This window comes from Micropterus dolomieu, linkage group LG21 (genome assembly GCF_021292245.1).
Source record: "Micropterus dolomieu isolate WLL.071019.BEF.003 ecotype Adirondacks linkage group LG21, ASM2129224v1, whole genome shotgun sequence".
Classification (NCBI taxonomy): domain Eukaryota; kingdom Metazoa; phylum Chordata; class Actinopteri; order Centrarchiformes; family Centrarchidae; genus Micropterus; species Micropterus dolomieu.
This window is the reverse complement of record NC_060170.1, coordinates 36,108,331-36,122,610: the sequence shown is the minus strand read 5'-3', so window position 1 is coordinate 36,122,610 and position 14,280 is coordinate 36,108,331. Positions and strand designations below refer to the sequence as shown.

At 47.0% G+C, this 14,280-nt stretch overlaps 2 protein-coding genes across 4 annotated transcripts in view; both read right to left on the bottom strand.

Moving 5' to 3' along the window:
• Window positions 1-3,781, bottom strand: part of LOC123960747 (transcription termination factor 1-like) — a 16,372-nt gene extending 12,591 nt beyond the window's left edge. The window contains exons 1-3 of one of the 3 annotated variants that reach the window (XM_046035675.1): window positions 3,620-3,781; window positions 845-1,374; window positions 286-410 (exon numbers count right to left, since the gene is read on the bottom strand). In XM_046035675.1, coding sequence (XP_045891631.1) covers window positions 286-410; window positions 845-1,374; window positions 3,620-3,766 — 802 coding nt within the window. In that variant the 5' untranslated portion in view covers window positions 3,767-3,781. Of the gene's footprint in view, window positions 1-285; window positions 411-844; window positions 1,375-3,026; window positions 3,068-3,136; window positions 3,571-3,619 lie in introns of those variants that run through there. The other 2 variants (XM_046035676.1, XM_046035677.1) reach the window with 2 other exon arrangements.
• Window positions 3,782-8,621: 4,840 nt separating this feature from the next.
• The window catches only part of LOC123959679, an 8,846-nt gene continuing 3,187 nt past the window's right edge, over window positions 8,622-14,280 (bottom strand). Inside the window, exons 2-4 of the mRNA XM_046033867.1 lie at window positions 11,750-12,138; window positions 10,935-11,132; window positions 8,622-8,927 (exon numbers count right to left, since the gene is read on the bottom strand). Of these exons, the coding sequence (XP_045889823.1) occupies window positions 8,847-8,927; window positions 10,935-11,132; window positions 11,750-12,082 (612 nt within the window). The 5' untranslated portion in view covers window positions 12,083-12,138 and the 3' untranslated portion in view covers window positions 8,622-8,846. The remainder of the gene's footprint in view (window positions 8,928-10,934; window positions 11,133-11,749; window positions 12,139-14,280) is intronic.

Genomic DNA, 14,280 nt, shown 5'->3' with positions numbered 1-14,280 from the left:
GCTGTCTGACGCGTTTGCAGTATCAGTACCTTGCGGTCTGACGCGTTTGCAGTATCTGTACCTTGCTGTCTGACGCGTTTGCAGTATCTGTACCTTGCTGTCTGACGCGTTTGCAGTATCTGTACCTTGCTGTCTGACGCGTTTGCAGTATCTGTACCTTGCGGTCTGACGCGTTTGCAGTATCTGTACCTTGCTGTCTGACGCGTTTGCAGTATCAGTACCTTGCGGTCTGACGCGTTTGCAGTATCTGTACCTTGCTGTCTGACGCGTTTGCAGTATCTGTACCTTGCTGCTTGAAGTTCCTGAAGCGGTGCAGGTCGTATCTCAGCAGTTTGTTGATCTGTTCCACTGACTTCTTCTTCACGTCTGGGACGAACTCCTGCAGCTCCTCCAGCAGCGCCCAGTCCACCCTGCCACAGGAAGTACACTGAATACTGCGCTCTGATTGGCTGATTCTAAATACGACTCTGTGTATAACCCAGAGCGATTTATCGATTTGCAGATATTATCGGCCAGCTGCAGATGTATCTACTTGATATGACGGAGGGGGATCCTTCCCTCGGGCTCTGAGTGGTGCACAGTTTGCCCACTAGAGGGCGCTCTGCAGCTCCTCTGTGAGCAGCACTGCAGCACCACAGTCTACTGGGAGCTCTCACACTCGGTGTTCCCGGTGAGCTGGTCTTAAGAAGAAACAGCCCTCACCGCTCGTCCTCCGAGCAGACAGACCCCCCCGATGTTTTAAATAAGGGGAAGAATATCGGCAGGTACATCGCAGTAATCCCACATCGGGCTCTAGTACAAATACTACTACTGGATATGTATATTATATATTTCAAGTACTCACTGATCTTCCAAAGCTCCTCCTTTCTGTCTCTTCGCGCCTCCTCTTCCTCTCCTCCTCTCCTCTGTTCTCTTCTCCTCCTCCACACTCCCATCTTTCTTCTTCTTCTTCTTCTTCTTCATTCCGGCGTTCTCCGTTTCCATGGAAACTGAGGAGTCTGTTTCTCTGGTGTTGTGGTCTGTTGTTGCCATGACGACACTCTCCTCACTCAGTCGTCGTTTGTGTTTTTTCTTCTTCTTCTTCTTTTCTGACTCGACCTGAGTCGCCTCCTCCTCTTCCTCCTGCTGGCCGATCACATCTCCATCAGCGGCAGGAGGAAGACTGGCCTCCTCTTCCTCCCTCTTCTTCTTCTTCTTCTTCTTCTTCCTCTTCTTCTCCCCCCTCTCAGGTGTGTCGATGTCCACAGGCAGAGGACACTCCTCCAGACTGTCAGACCTCCTCCTCTTCTTCTGCCCTGAGGGAGAGGAGGCGTCTGCAGGAGGATTCATGATGGAGGAGCTGACCTGATGCTGCTGAGCAGTTTGTTGTTGGAGCTGAAAGAGAAGAAACTAACTTGAGAGCTCGTGGAGAAAAACGTCAACAGGAAGTCGAATATTTTAACATCACTTTATCACAATCAACTCAGACCCTGCAGGAGAGACCTCCTGCCCCCCCTCTGAGTCTCGTTATAGAACGACTTCTCCTGGACATGAGAGAGCTTCTGCAGAAGGTTTTGAACATGAGCAGAAAGCTGCTGAAGTTTTCTGGAGTTTGAACTTAAACTAAATGAACTTAGTGGAGGTGAAAACCACGAGGGACACGGAGGAGGGATCATGGCTGCATGTGTCTTGTTAAATTAGAAAAGCTGGTCTGTGTTTGAAACGCCTCATTATGTTCGATTAATGTTTGCTATTTGTCATTGTCCACCATTCAAACTAAACAAACGCTCTTACTCTTACGTTTCCAGAAATCTAGTAGGGAGGCACCCATCGTTCGGCCAGTAAAAAGCCAATAAATGTTGGCCAACAGTCCCGTTGCCGTGTCGACAGTGTGGAAGCATTTTAAAGAGTCCAGTTTGCAGACGCTCTTCTGCCGAACTGTCTCCAGCACATCCGCTCCATCTGCGGCTGGAAAGAACCTCTGAGCGTTTCTGTCTCTCCTCTGTGAGGACATTAAACTAGCCGCGCCTACATTTGGAGTGCGCACGTATTCCAGCCTTTACGGTAAGTGAGGCGGCGCAGAGCGAGCTGCCAGGCAGGTCAGAGACTGAAGAGAGGCTGCGAAGTCTTCATGCTACAACGTTATTTATCAAACCGGGTCGGACTGGATGGATTTAGCGCGAGGAGGAAACACATGTGACAACGTCCGGTTTTCAAAATAAGGCGTCTGTACAGGATGGAAATAAGATTAACGTATTATATTCACAGAAAGTAGAAAACATGTTACATGCGTCCATTAAGAGTAAATGGACTCATGTCATTTACTTTACCGGCCCCTCTCGGGCCCCGGGCCCCCACCGTAGTCTCTGCACATCCTGTGGGAAACACGGAGAGAAAAGCTCGTTGGGACGGTTTCATTTGTGCAGCGGGGAAAAAGTGAACGTACTTTGGTGCTCAGGAAGGTTTTTCATTATACTAAAGTCTGGAAACGCTCTGCGGTCTCACACTTTACATACATGTTTATATTATTACAATGACCACGGCTGCTGAAGACCAGGATGGGGGGACACGGTTCTCTTGTTTAACTCTAGAGAAAGGAGCTGGGTATTTCCTAGCCGCCTTCTGCTTTGGTGAGATTCATGGAGTTCACTCTGAGCTGGGAAACCAAACTTGTGTCCTCCCTAAATCTGCTGACGTGGTTCCAGCTGGCAGAACTTATGTGGAGGACATTTCTCTGCTCTCATTGGTCATTAGGTGGAAGCCACGCCTTCTTCTTACTGCCTGATCCACAAACTGATTCCAGTCTTTACATCTCTTCCACCCGTTTACCCACAGCAGGACCAGAGTCCAGAGTCCCAGCTGGAACAGCTACGCTACAGTCTGAACCCCGATCCAGATCTGTGTTTGGAGAAAAGCTCCTTGTTTTTACAGAGGAGACGAAATGTGTTTGTAGATGAGAGGCCGCGGGAGGACAGCCTGGCGGCGAAACCCACACCCGGACCCGGACCGGACTCCGGGCAGGGCCGCCCGCTCAGCGCCAAACTCACCGGGTGCCGTGCGCGTGCTTTGCGCGTGCTGTGCGCAGCAGCCGCGGGCCGCCTCCGTCCTCAGACTCGCGCCACGTTCACAAACATTCCCGTCGAGTTTCAGGTCGCACCTGTGATCTGCAACCGGGACCTCCAGTCACGAGATGATCCAGCACGTCAGCCTCCTGGTGCCACTTCGGGCTGATCTCACCCTACAGTCCAGGCCACGAGTCCAGGCCACGAGTCCAGGCCACGAGTCCAGGACGAGTCCGGTCCTCAGAAGACCAGATCACGGGAGCGACTTGAACCTCGTCAGGAACATGTTTGTGAACGTGGGACGAGTCCGAGGACGGAGGCGGTCCGCAGGGCCGCAGCACCGGAACCAAAGACGATCCCAGAAGCAGGTTCTGGTTCCGATGAAGCGGTAACAGAATCCGCCGTGTAGACTTCAATAAAGCGAGACCTTGGTCTTTACCCGGACCCGAACCCGCGCGGCCCCGTGACCCGAGAGACTCCAGAACCAGACCTAAACCCACACCCGTCTGAGCCGGTCCCGGTTCTAAACACGCACAGTAACCCGGATTGTGTTTATGTTTTTTATTGGAGCCACTCACCCTGTCTGCTGCACGCGGGAACAACCGCGCGACGCTGGTGTTTACTTCCTCTTTACTAACAGCGCATGCGCAGGACGCCTCCAGGAGCAGAGTTTCCGGTGCCTCCTCCTCCTTCTCCTGATTTGATTGGCGGTTGGCAGCCAGCATTGAGGAGCACTACCGCCACCTACCGGACTGGAGTGTGGAGCGGATCATGAGCGGACTAACATAAAAGCAAATAAACAAATAAAAGAAGCTATATCCTATCTTTGAGATATTTAACGAGGTGCTTAGATATTCCCCAAGCTTCGTCCCCGAGGAGGTTCTCCACAGCGAACCAAAGCTCGGCTTCCTCTACAGCTGCTGCTGTTCTCCACGTGGCCTCTACTCCCTACACAGTTCACACAGAGTACCTGTGTTATAAAGTGAGTGGTTAAGCCCTGTGTGTCCTCACCTTAGACGGGGAATGACGGTCTCTGTCCTCCGGCACCCCCCCGGTTTTCTTCCCAGACCAACATGATTCTGTTTGCTGTAAAGTCTTCCAGTTTCATTTAGTTCCCAGTATTCTTGCCATATTTTTTGCATTTTCTCTTTACTGTTTTAGCTTCAGATTTACTTAGCAGAACTTTTATGTCAACTGACTTTGATTTAAGTGCTTGTTTTGCCAGAATATCAGCGTCTTCATTTCCTTCTACCCCTACATGGGTCCCTTATGATATATTCTACACAGAGAACTATGAATACTAAATACCAGATCCAGCCCACAGGACGTAACAGATTTAACACTGGTGAGCGCTGCCCAGCTATCTGATGCAATGACCACCTTGCCTTCATTAGTTTCTTCTACCCACTGTAATGCCATCAAAATGGCCATAAGCTCAACTGTATATACTGACAGATGATCTCTTTTTTTTATGCCTGTTTTGTATGCTGGGATGTACGTGGCAGCTCCTGTCCTTCCGGTCTCTGGGTCTTTAGAGCCATCAGTAAACACCATGTGGTTATCTCTATAATGCTGCTCTATGTAACGTTCTGCTATTCTTCCCGTGTGCTTGCTTGCATTTCTTTTTGATTATTTGCTGTATATGCAGGTGGATGGATTTGAATGGATGGTGAATGGATGGATTTACAAAAAACCACTGGAATATATTTTATACTGCACAGGCCAAGGCTTTCTGCTTTCACATTTCCCACCCATCCAAAACTGAAACAGCTGCTCTTATTGTGTTCCCATCTTCTAGGATGGCTTTAGCGGGGTGAGAGCTACAGTGTCCCTGAAGATTAACCCAGTATGTTAGCATAATTCTTGTTCTTCTTATCCTTAGTGGCTGTTCCCCCATTTCCACTTTCATGGCAGCCACTGGAGAGGTCTTAAATGCTCCACTGCATGTTGCTGCAAAGCTTGTTCCACATCTAGTTTTTGAAGATGGCATTCTGCTGCTGACATATATGCTATACATCCATAATCTAGTGTAGATCTCATCAAGGTCTGATATATTTTAAGCAGTGATGTTGTAGTGGCCCCCCAGTCCCTTCCTGACAAACATCTTAAAAGGTTATTGATTTTTTTTGCATTTGTCTTTGACCTTATCAGCTGTGCTGTTTCCAGGTCAACTTTTCATCAAACAACACTCCTAACAGTCTGATAACTTTGACTTGTTCGAGGGTTTGATCATATTATTTTAAGGACACTTCTTTATGTCTCCTGGAAAAACATATCACTTCTTTGCACCCGACACCTTGAAACCCTAGTTATTTGCCCACTGTTCCACCTCCACAATTGCTGCCTGTAATTGTTTCTGAATAAATTTCAAATTCCGTCCTCTTACCCATAGGGCCCCATCGTCTGCATACAAGGACTTCCCAATACTTCTTTCCACTTTATCAAAAATATCATTGATCATGATGTTAAATAGTACTGGACTACACAAACCGACTTATGGAGTACACCCTGACCACCCTGACCTCTATTGCCCTGACAAACAAGTCCAACACCCAGTCGTACAGTCTACCACCTACACCTAATTAATTTAATAAGTAGCCCTTCCTCCCATAACATATCGTATGCTTTTTCAATATCAAAAAAGACAGCTACCACAACCTCCCCTTTTGTCTGAGCTTTTTTGATTTCAGATTCCAAACATAAAATAGAGTCCATTGTATTTCTCCCTTTCCGAAACCCACTTTGATCTGGTGAGTACAGATCTCTGCTTTCTAGAAAGACTGCTAATCTGTCTGTTCCGGTGCCTCCTTCTTCTTCTCTTGGTTAAAGAACCTCACTGCTGTGTGACCAGTAAGGCCAGTATTCCATGTATTCCAGTGTATATGTCAGTGAGTTTTCACACCCTGCCACCGCTCTCAGTAAGTTAATAACTTTCCAGTTGCTTTATGTGTGTTTTCCATCTGTACTTACTGTCAAACCACAAACCCAAATACTTAAATTCATCTGCTTTTTCCATTGGCTGCTGATACAGAAGCTTTGAACAGCAGGATTTGCTTGTTGATATTTTAAACCCCGCTGAAAACTTCCCCACTTTCCCCAATGCTTTGTTCTCTAACTCACGTCTCATTGCTTCCTCTCGTCCGTACGGCCCCATCATCTGCAGATAACGCCGATTTGATGTGTCCATAAATCTGAAAGTATGTAATTGAGCATGATGTTGAATAATAGAGGGGAATATTTACCTTAACTTTTCCTATCTGTTGGAAAGTCTACTATCCAGTTTGAAATCCTTCCTTCAAACCCATTCTGCTTAGTTTAATACGTAGTCCTTCACTCCGCGTGGGATCAGACGCCTTCTCAGTGTCAGAGTACACTGTTATCATCAGCTGCTTCACTTTCAGCGCCTCTTTCATTACGTACTCTAACGAGAGCGTCTGTTGTTACTCGGTAGTCCTCTCTGTTCCAGTACACGTGATAACCTACGGCCTGTTATCCTCTCCTGCCACTTGCATTAGTGATATGTCACAGTGGGTCTGTACTTACCAGGGCTGCTCGGGTCAGGTTGGTTAAATGATAGTAAAACTGCACTTTTCCCAACATATTATTCCTTAGTCTTAGCACTAGCTGACTCTACTGGCAGCTGTCGGAAAATAAGCGGTCTTGTCCTGGGGCTGGACATCCCCTGTCTAGCAGAGATATTATTCTGATATTGTAAAATCCACATCTAAAGCTGTTGTCCCGTCCTCCCTCTCCAGCTGCACCGACTTATGCGACAGCTTCAGTTACTTTACACACAAAGAGGTTTTATGAAGTACAGCAGTGCTTTAGCCGACTGACAGAAATTAAATTAAACTATTTCGATGAAGGTTTTTAAATTCTGTTTGTCAGCTCAGCAACATGGACTCAAGGTACCACACAAAGTATTTTTTAAAGCAGGTACTGTTGTACTCTGACTCAAGTACAAATTTAAATTGCCTTCTACTTTTAGTGGAGTAATATTTAGTAAGATCATCTGTACATCTACAGGACAAGTACAGGATCTGTGTACTGCTGTATTTAGTACTTAAAGTAGTACTTCGTATACAAACAGCAAAGTATCTGTAAGGTCAGAGGTAACAGATAATATAAATACCTTTGATAACATTTTAACATTTTGTTTGCAGATTCAGTCAAAAACAAAGATTCAAAGTTCAGTTTGTGTTTTTATTTGTTCTTCTGTACGTGAAGGTGTTCAGGTCTGGACCAGTCCTGGTTCTGATGGAGGATCTCAGACGGCGGGAGGATTCATGCTTTCTACAGGTTAACTCGCAGCAGCGTTCCTCAACATGAGGTCCAGGACCCTGAGGGGTCGCCTGATGAGTTTAAAACTAGAACCACCATAGAGGGTAAAATTTACCCGGTATAGAAACGCAGTGATTTTGTGATTATTTCTTTCTGCTTTGGGAAACATTCAGCTGTGGATTTCCTATAAACAACATCCCCACATTTCAGGCAGAATATTTATTCTGTTTTATTCTTCTTATTATTCATCTGTGAAGGACACATTCACATGCGGCGGCTCTTTTGATGTCATCCACTCGCCGCTGTTATAGCCGAGTTATATTCTAAACACAGCTTCTGTTCTGCCTGTTTGTTCGGACTCCATCGGGCATCCAGAGAGTAACACAGAGCTACAAAAGTTTGAAAGTCCAAATAAAAGTAGGCTATTTATTCGAAAGAAACAATTATCAATTCCAAAATTCATAGTAGATTTTTATCCAACGGAAAAATGTATAATTAATCACTTTTGCTAAAAAATACACAGCATTGTAAAAGTTATAGCTGGTCAAAAAGCACAGGAGGGAGCCGCACACTCTCTCACAGGGAAAAACTAGACTACTGCAGCATTAGATTTGACGATCATGTAGCAACACAAAAGCTACAAGCAGCGGCTTTTATGCATGTTTACTTCATACAAGTGGATCGCTGTGAGATAATGTCAGAGGCAGAATCAGCCCAGGACACATCGCTCAGCGCCCACCGTCAGACTCTCCTTCACTCACTGCGCTGAGCAAGTGTAATGCCTGTAGTCGGAAAGGCGTTGCCAATCAAAATCAGAGACCGGGCGACTTGAATATTAAATTGAAACAAAGATACTTACAATCAAAAAACAGCCACGGATAAATTTGACCCGTTGGCGGTTCTAGTGTTAAACAAAGACCAGCTTACTGTAAAATCACATTTGTGTGTTTGAGATATGTCGACAGCTCAGAACCTGAACCTGGAGGACGTGGGTTCTTGGTTCAGTTTTACAAACAGAGCTTTTCAGATACGACTCCCCTCCCTTAAAAAACAAAGGGGGTCACCGGGAGTCCCTCGTAGGGATCCTCTCCCTGAAGCTGTCCTGGTGTCACCGTCTGAAGAGAATACGCTGCAGCTGCCGGCTGAAGCATTGAGCGCACAGGCTCAAAACTCGCTGTACCTACGAGTCCTTTCAGCACCTACATGTGCAAACAGGTTTAAAACACAGAAAGGATCCTTTACAGTCAGACAGAGACGCTACGATTTCCTCCTGTAGAGAATTAAACCTGGACCACATGGTTCTTTCATAGACACACCAGCTGGTTTATTTCCTGCCTCTTAAAACATCAGTAAAGATATTTTGATGCTGCGTTTATTGGAGAGGTTTGTGAAGCTCTCAGCTGTTTCTGCCAACATTCAGCTGCTCCAGGATCTGACCTCTCTTCTCTGCTGTCCCACAGCAGCAAACTCACCTCCTCGTTCAGAAGCAGACGTCTGATACCAACGTCTCACATGTACCTGCAACTACAACAGCAAAGGGCCGTGAAGACCAGGATCCAGATCCATCTTCTTGTTCTGCAGGACGTGCAGTATCGTGGTCGTCTCCTGACAAACAGAACGTCAGAAACACATGGAGGACGTCAGAGGGACTCTGAGACACAGGCTGCTGCATCCGCTCACCTGGGTTAAACATGCAGGGTCAGGCTCAGGCTCAGGCTCAGGCGGATGGACTGGTTAATGATTCAACCATAAAATACCACATCTACCTTTGATGCTTTCACTTTTCCCACAATTTCATCCCACAGAATGCAGTTTTACAGTCACAAAGAGGGCTGAACGTTGAGCCGGAGCGCAATGAGAGTAAATGTAAATGCTCCGTACTTGTATAGTGCCTTTCTAGTCTTTTCGACCACTCAAAGTGCTTTTACACTACATCTGCATTCACCAGTCATTCACATTCATACCCTGAGCCTAAGTGCTCACACTCACTCATACACTGGCGGAATAGCCGCCAGGGGCAAATCGGGGTTCAGTATCTTGCCCAAGGACACTTCGACACGCAACCAGGGGGAGCCAGGGATTGAACCGCCGACCTTCCGATTAACGGCCAACCCGCTCTTCCTCCTGAGCCACAGCCGCCCCAAGGTTATACGCTCCTCAGGGGACCTTTAACTGCTGTGGTCAGGAGCACCAAAAACAAACTGAGGGGCAGCAGCAGCTGGAGCCCACTGGGCTCAGGTCAGACCTTCTGTTTGCTTTGCGTGTGTCACATGTGTCATCAGGGTTTCCACATCAACGCAGTCTGGGTTCTGGTTCCAGTCTAAATCCTGTCCTGATGACGTGATCCGACACACGGTGACAGTACAGCATTTGTAGTCTTTAAAGAGTATTAGTACTCAGTAAAATCGTGTCCCCGTGGGGTTCTGAAGACCTCGGACAGACTCTGCTCTTCATCAGTGACGATGATGATGGTGGCGGGGGGAGGAGCCAGCGGTGTACGTGTTGATGTGTGGGTCGTGCTCGTCTTCAGTGTGTGTCAGCGGCAGCGGGGCTCTCTGCTCGTCCATCCTCCTGGACTGGACTCTCTGGATCAAACTGAGGAAGTCCTCCTGACCTTCAGGAACCGAACCAACCACATCATCCAGATCAGGAAGGGAGCACCTCTGGTCCTCCATCCTGTCGGACTACAGAGAGACAGACAGTGAGACAGACTGAAGGAAAGGCAGCCACCTGGACCCTGTCCTTACCTTTACCCTGTCCCTGCCTTTACCCTGTTCCCACCTGGACCCAGTCCCTGCCTTTACCCGGTTCCCACCTGGACCCTGTCCCTGCCTTTACCCGGTTCCCACCTGGACCCTGTCCCTGCCTTTACCCTTTTCCCACCTGGACCCTGTCCCTGCCTTTACCCGGTTCCCACCTGGACCCTGTCCCTGCCTTTACCCTGTTCCCACCTGGACCCAGTCCCTGCCTTTACCCTGTTCCCACCTGGACCCTGTCCCTGCCTTTACCCGGTTCCCACCTGGACCCTGTCCCTGTCTTTACCCTGTTCCCACCTGGACCCTGTCCCTGTCTTTACCCTGTTCCCACCTGGACCCAGTCCCTGCCTTTACCCGGTTCCCACCTGGACCCTGTTCCCTGTTTCTGCCTGCTCCTTGTTCTCACAGAATCCCTGTAAATCAACCTGTGTCTTTCTCTGGTTCCTCTTCCCTGTTGCTTGGACCTGAAATGTGACCCTGTTTCAGACCGACTGTGCGACCACCAGACCACCTGTTGGCCCTGCCTTTGTAAAAGAGACAAAGTGTAGTAGATAGACTCTATTTTGATGGACATAATGTGTATATATGACTGATTCCACTTTTATTTTACTTTGCTGTGGCTCAGGGGGTAGAGCGGTCGTCCACTAACCAGAAGTTGGGTGGTTTGATCCACTGGTCTACATGTTGAAGTGTCCTTGGGCAGGACACTGAACCCCAGACTGCACTCCTACGGGGGGTCAACAGAGGAACCTTCTACCTTAGTTTAACATGTCAGCAGGAGATAAAGGAGGAGCTGCTCACAGCTGAAATCAAGGAACACAGACTCCGAATGAGACCCTGAAGAATCAGTTGGTACCTGGTAGTGTATGAGCATGCAGTAGAAGTCCAGAGTGGGCCGGCTGGGCTGGTCGGGGCTGCAGGCCCCACAAAGAGCAGCTGGTCCTGGGTCAGGCAGCAGGCTGAGGCTGGCTCTCTGGTCCTCCAGTCTCTGGCCCTGACACTCCAGGATCAGGTCCAACAAGGCCTCTGGCTCCTCCTGCTGGCTGCTTCTACGCTAAAGCGACAGCACAGGGACAAACGCGGGTTACTAAACACGGAAACAGCTCCACCTTCACATTCTGAGTAACGGTGAAAATCCAGAGATAGCTGGTGTGTGTTTGGTGCTACGACGACCAGCTACACTGAGGGGTACTGTCTGCAATGGAAAACGGAGAACGGCGGGCCAAAACTGAGGCGAGAAGAGGCGAGCTGGTGAAGCATCACTACAAAAGACGAAGCAGTGTGTAAGAAATATCTGATTCTTTGATAAAACACACATAAACACTGACGGAAGGAGGTCAACTACGACTCCCAGGGTGCATTACACCAACTAACAGCCAATCACAGAGCTTCACAGTTCAGTTTCAGTGCCATGTCATGAATCATAAATATGAAGTAAACTACTGACAATAAGACATATTTGTGCAGGGATGGGCAAAATGTTTACAGCAGGAGTAGTTATTGACGACAGCAGAAACGTTGTTCCCATGATGCTCACGAGCTCCAGGTCACAGCAGAGTTTATGGACAAAACAAGACTAAACGGAGAGGCAGCCATCCTGACGGCAGCGGGAGCTACAGATTACAGAATCGTTCAGCACAATCTGGATCAGCAGCAACAGGTGACAGTTACCTTGGTCCTGGAAGTAGTGGATCTGGTCCTGGAGCTCAGAGCAGAGGTGAAGCTCTGAAACCGGGGCCTGGTGGAGCTGTCTTCAGAACCAGGACCTGGTACAGGAGTCCTGAGGGGTGAGGTGGATGCTGAGATCCTGCTGCTGGATGCAGACTGAGGCTGGGGAACAGTACTGGTGCTGCTGGGACTCTGGCATCTTGGTCTGGCCTCCAGGCTGCCATTATGGTGGAGGGGTGGAGAGTGTTTGGGTGCTGTCCCCCCAATGCTCCCATAGAGATGAGAAGGTGCAGACAGAGCGGGAGGAGGTGGACCGGAGAGGTTGCTGTCAGCCATGTTGGAGGTGTGAGCGGGGCCTGGATCACGATTCACATCATTGGGAGAAGCTAAACCTGGGCAGAAAGAGAATAGAGCAGGAAGTGAGACAGTTCCGCGTGGAGGACCATGTCACCTTCCTGATCACGGTGTCTTGGGGCCTTTCTGAAAACGCTTGCTCCTCCATCTTCCTACCTTCTTCCACTTCTTTTGCGCGTTCATGCGGAGGGTCCGCCACATTGAGCGCCGTCAGAAAGCAATGAGGGCGGAGTGGTAGTGGGTTGTTAAACCCTCCAGTGCCGAATGAGCACCGATGCCGGCTTGTTGAAGGTGTGTAACAGCCTTTGCTGCACGACGGGGGACCTTTCTTTCAAACTTGACTCCGCTGGTTAACATGTAGGATTTTAAATTCAGAAACTACTCTAACATTTCATATCACCGTTCACAGGTTAACAACACAGTCCAAAGGTTATATTGTGTTTAATTAAAAATGCTCTGATGGACAATTCAACTGTTGTTTTCAATGAATCGTATCAATACAAAAATCTTCAGCCAAAACTAAATAGCCTACATTAAACGACAGAATTTTAGAAAATGGCACAACCAGACTGAACATAATTCTGTCGTTTATGTTTTTGCACCCATTCATCATGAGCTGAACTCAAAGATCTAAGACTTTCTCTATGTACACAAGGCCTATTTCTCTCAAATATTGTTCACAAATCTGTCTGTCAAAATCTGTGTTAGTGAGCACTTCTCCTTTGCCCAGATAATCCATCCACCTCACAGGTGTGGCTGATCAAGATGCTGATCAGACAGCATGGGGATTGCACAGGTGTGCCAGGCTGGCCACAATAAAAGGCCATAGGCTGGCCACAACAAAAGGCATTAGGCTGGCCACAATAAAAGGCCTTATGTTGGCCACAATAAAAGGCCTTAGGCTGGCCACAACAAAAGACCTTAGGCTGGCCACAATAAAAGGCCGGTCAGGCCTTTTCAGGTTCAGTGTAGGGGGAATCACCTAATAAGCAACAAAGGCATTTAAGAAAAATAGTAAAGTCATCATACATTTGAACTGTTTTAAATTCTTCAGACTAGATAGTGCTTCAGTATAATGTTTGATTTCTATTGAAATGTTGGATTTGTGAAAGTAACATTTTTCATATAACAGGTTCCAATATATAGGCTTTTCTTTACGATGAATGTCAATCTTTTCATAAAGAATATATTTATTTTTCGTAAATATCTTAAGTCACATTCTTAAAGAAATATTCAACACAAACACAAAAAAACTCTAAAAAAGAAAATAATAAAACAAAGACGGTTAGCTCCATCGTATAATACTGAAACTCGCAAATTAAAGCAAATATCGCAGAAACTTGAGAGGAATTGGCGTTCCACCAAACTGGAAAATTCTCATTTAATTTGGCAAGATAGTCTTAAAACTTATAGGAAGGCCCTCCGTAATGCCAGAGCAGCGTACTACTCGTCATTAATAGAGGAAAATAGGAACAACCCCAGGTTTCTTTTCAGCACTGTAGCCAGGCTGACAGAGAGTCACAGCTCTATTGAGCCAAGTATTCCCATAGTTCTCAGTAGTTACGACTTCATGAGCTTCTTTAATGATAAAATTTTAGCTATTAGAGACAAAATTCTCCAAGACCTGCCCTCAACTGGCACCCACTTATCTCTAAACTCAGGAAACTTAGAAAAAGCTGTAGAACCAGATATATGTTTAGACTGTTTTGCTTCCCTCAATCTTCAATAATTTCTTCATCTAAACCATCAACCTGCCTCTTAGACCCCATCCCGACTAGGTTGCTTAAAGATGTTTTACCCTTAGTCAATCTATCTCTATCAACAGGCTATGTACCACAGTACTTTAAAATAGCTGTAATTAAACCTCTTCTGAAAAAGCCCAAACTTGATCCAGATGTTTTAGCCAACTATAGACCTATATCTAACCTTCCATTTCTCTCTAAGGTTCTGGAGAAAGCAGTTGCTAAACAGCTGTGTGACTTTCTACAGAGCAATAGTTTATTTGAGGATTTTCAGTCAGGATTTAGAGCTCATCATAGCACAGAGACAGCACTGGTGAAAATTACTAACGACCTCCTTATTGCATCAGACAAAGGACTTGTCTCTGTACTGGTTTTATTAGATCTTAGTGCTGCATTTGATACCATTGACCATCAGATCCTATTGCAGAGACTGGAATA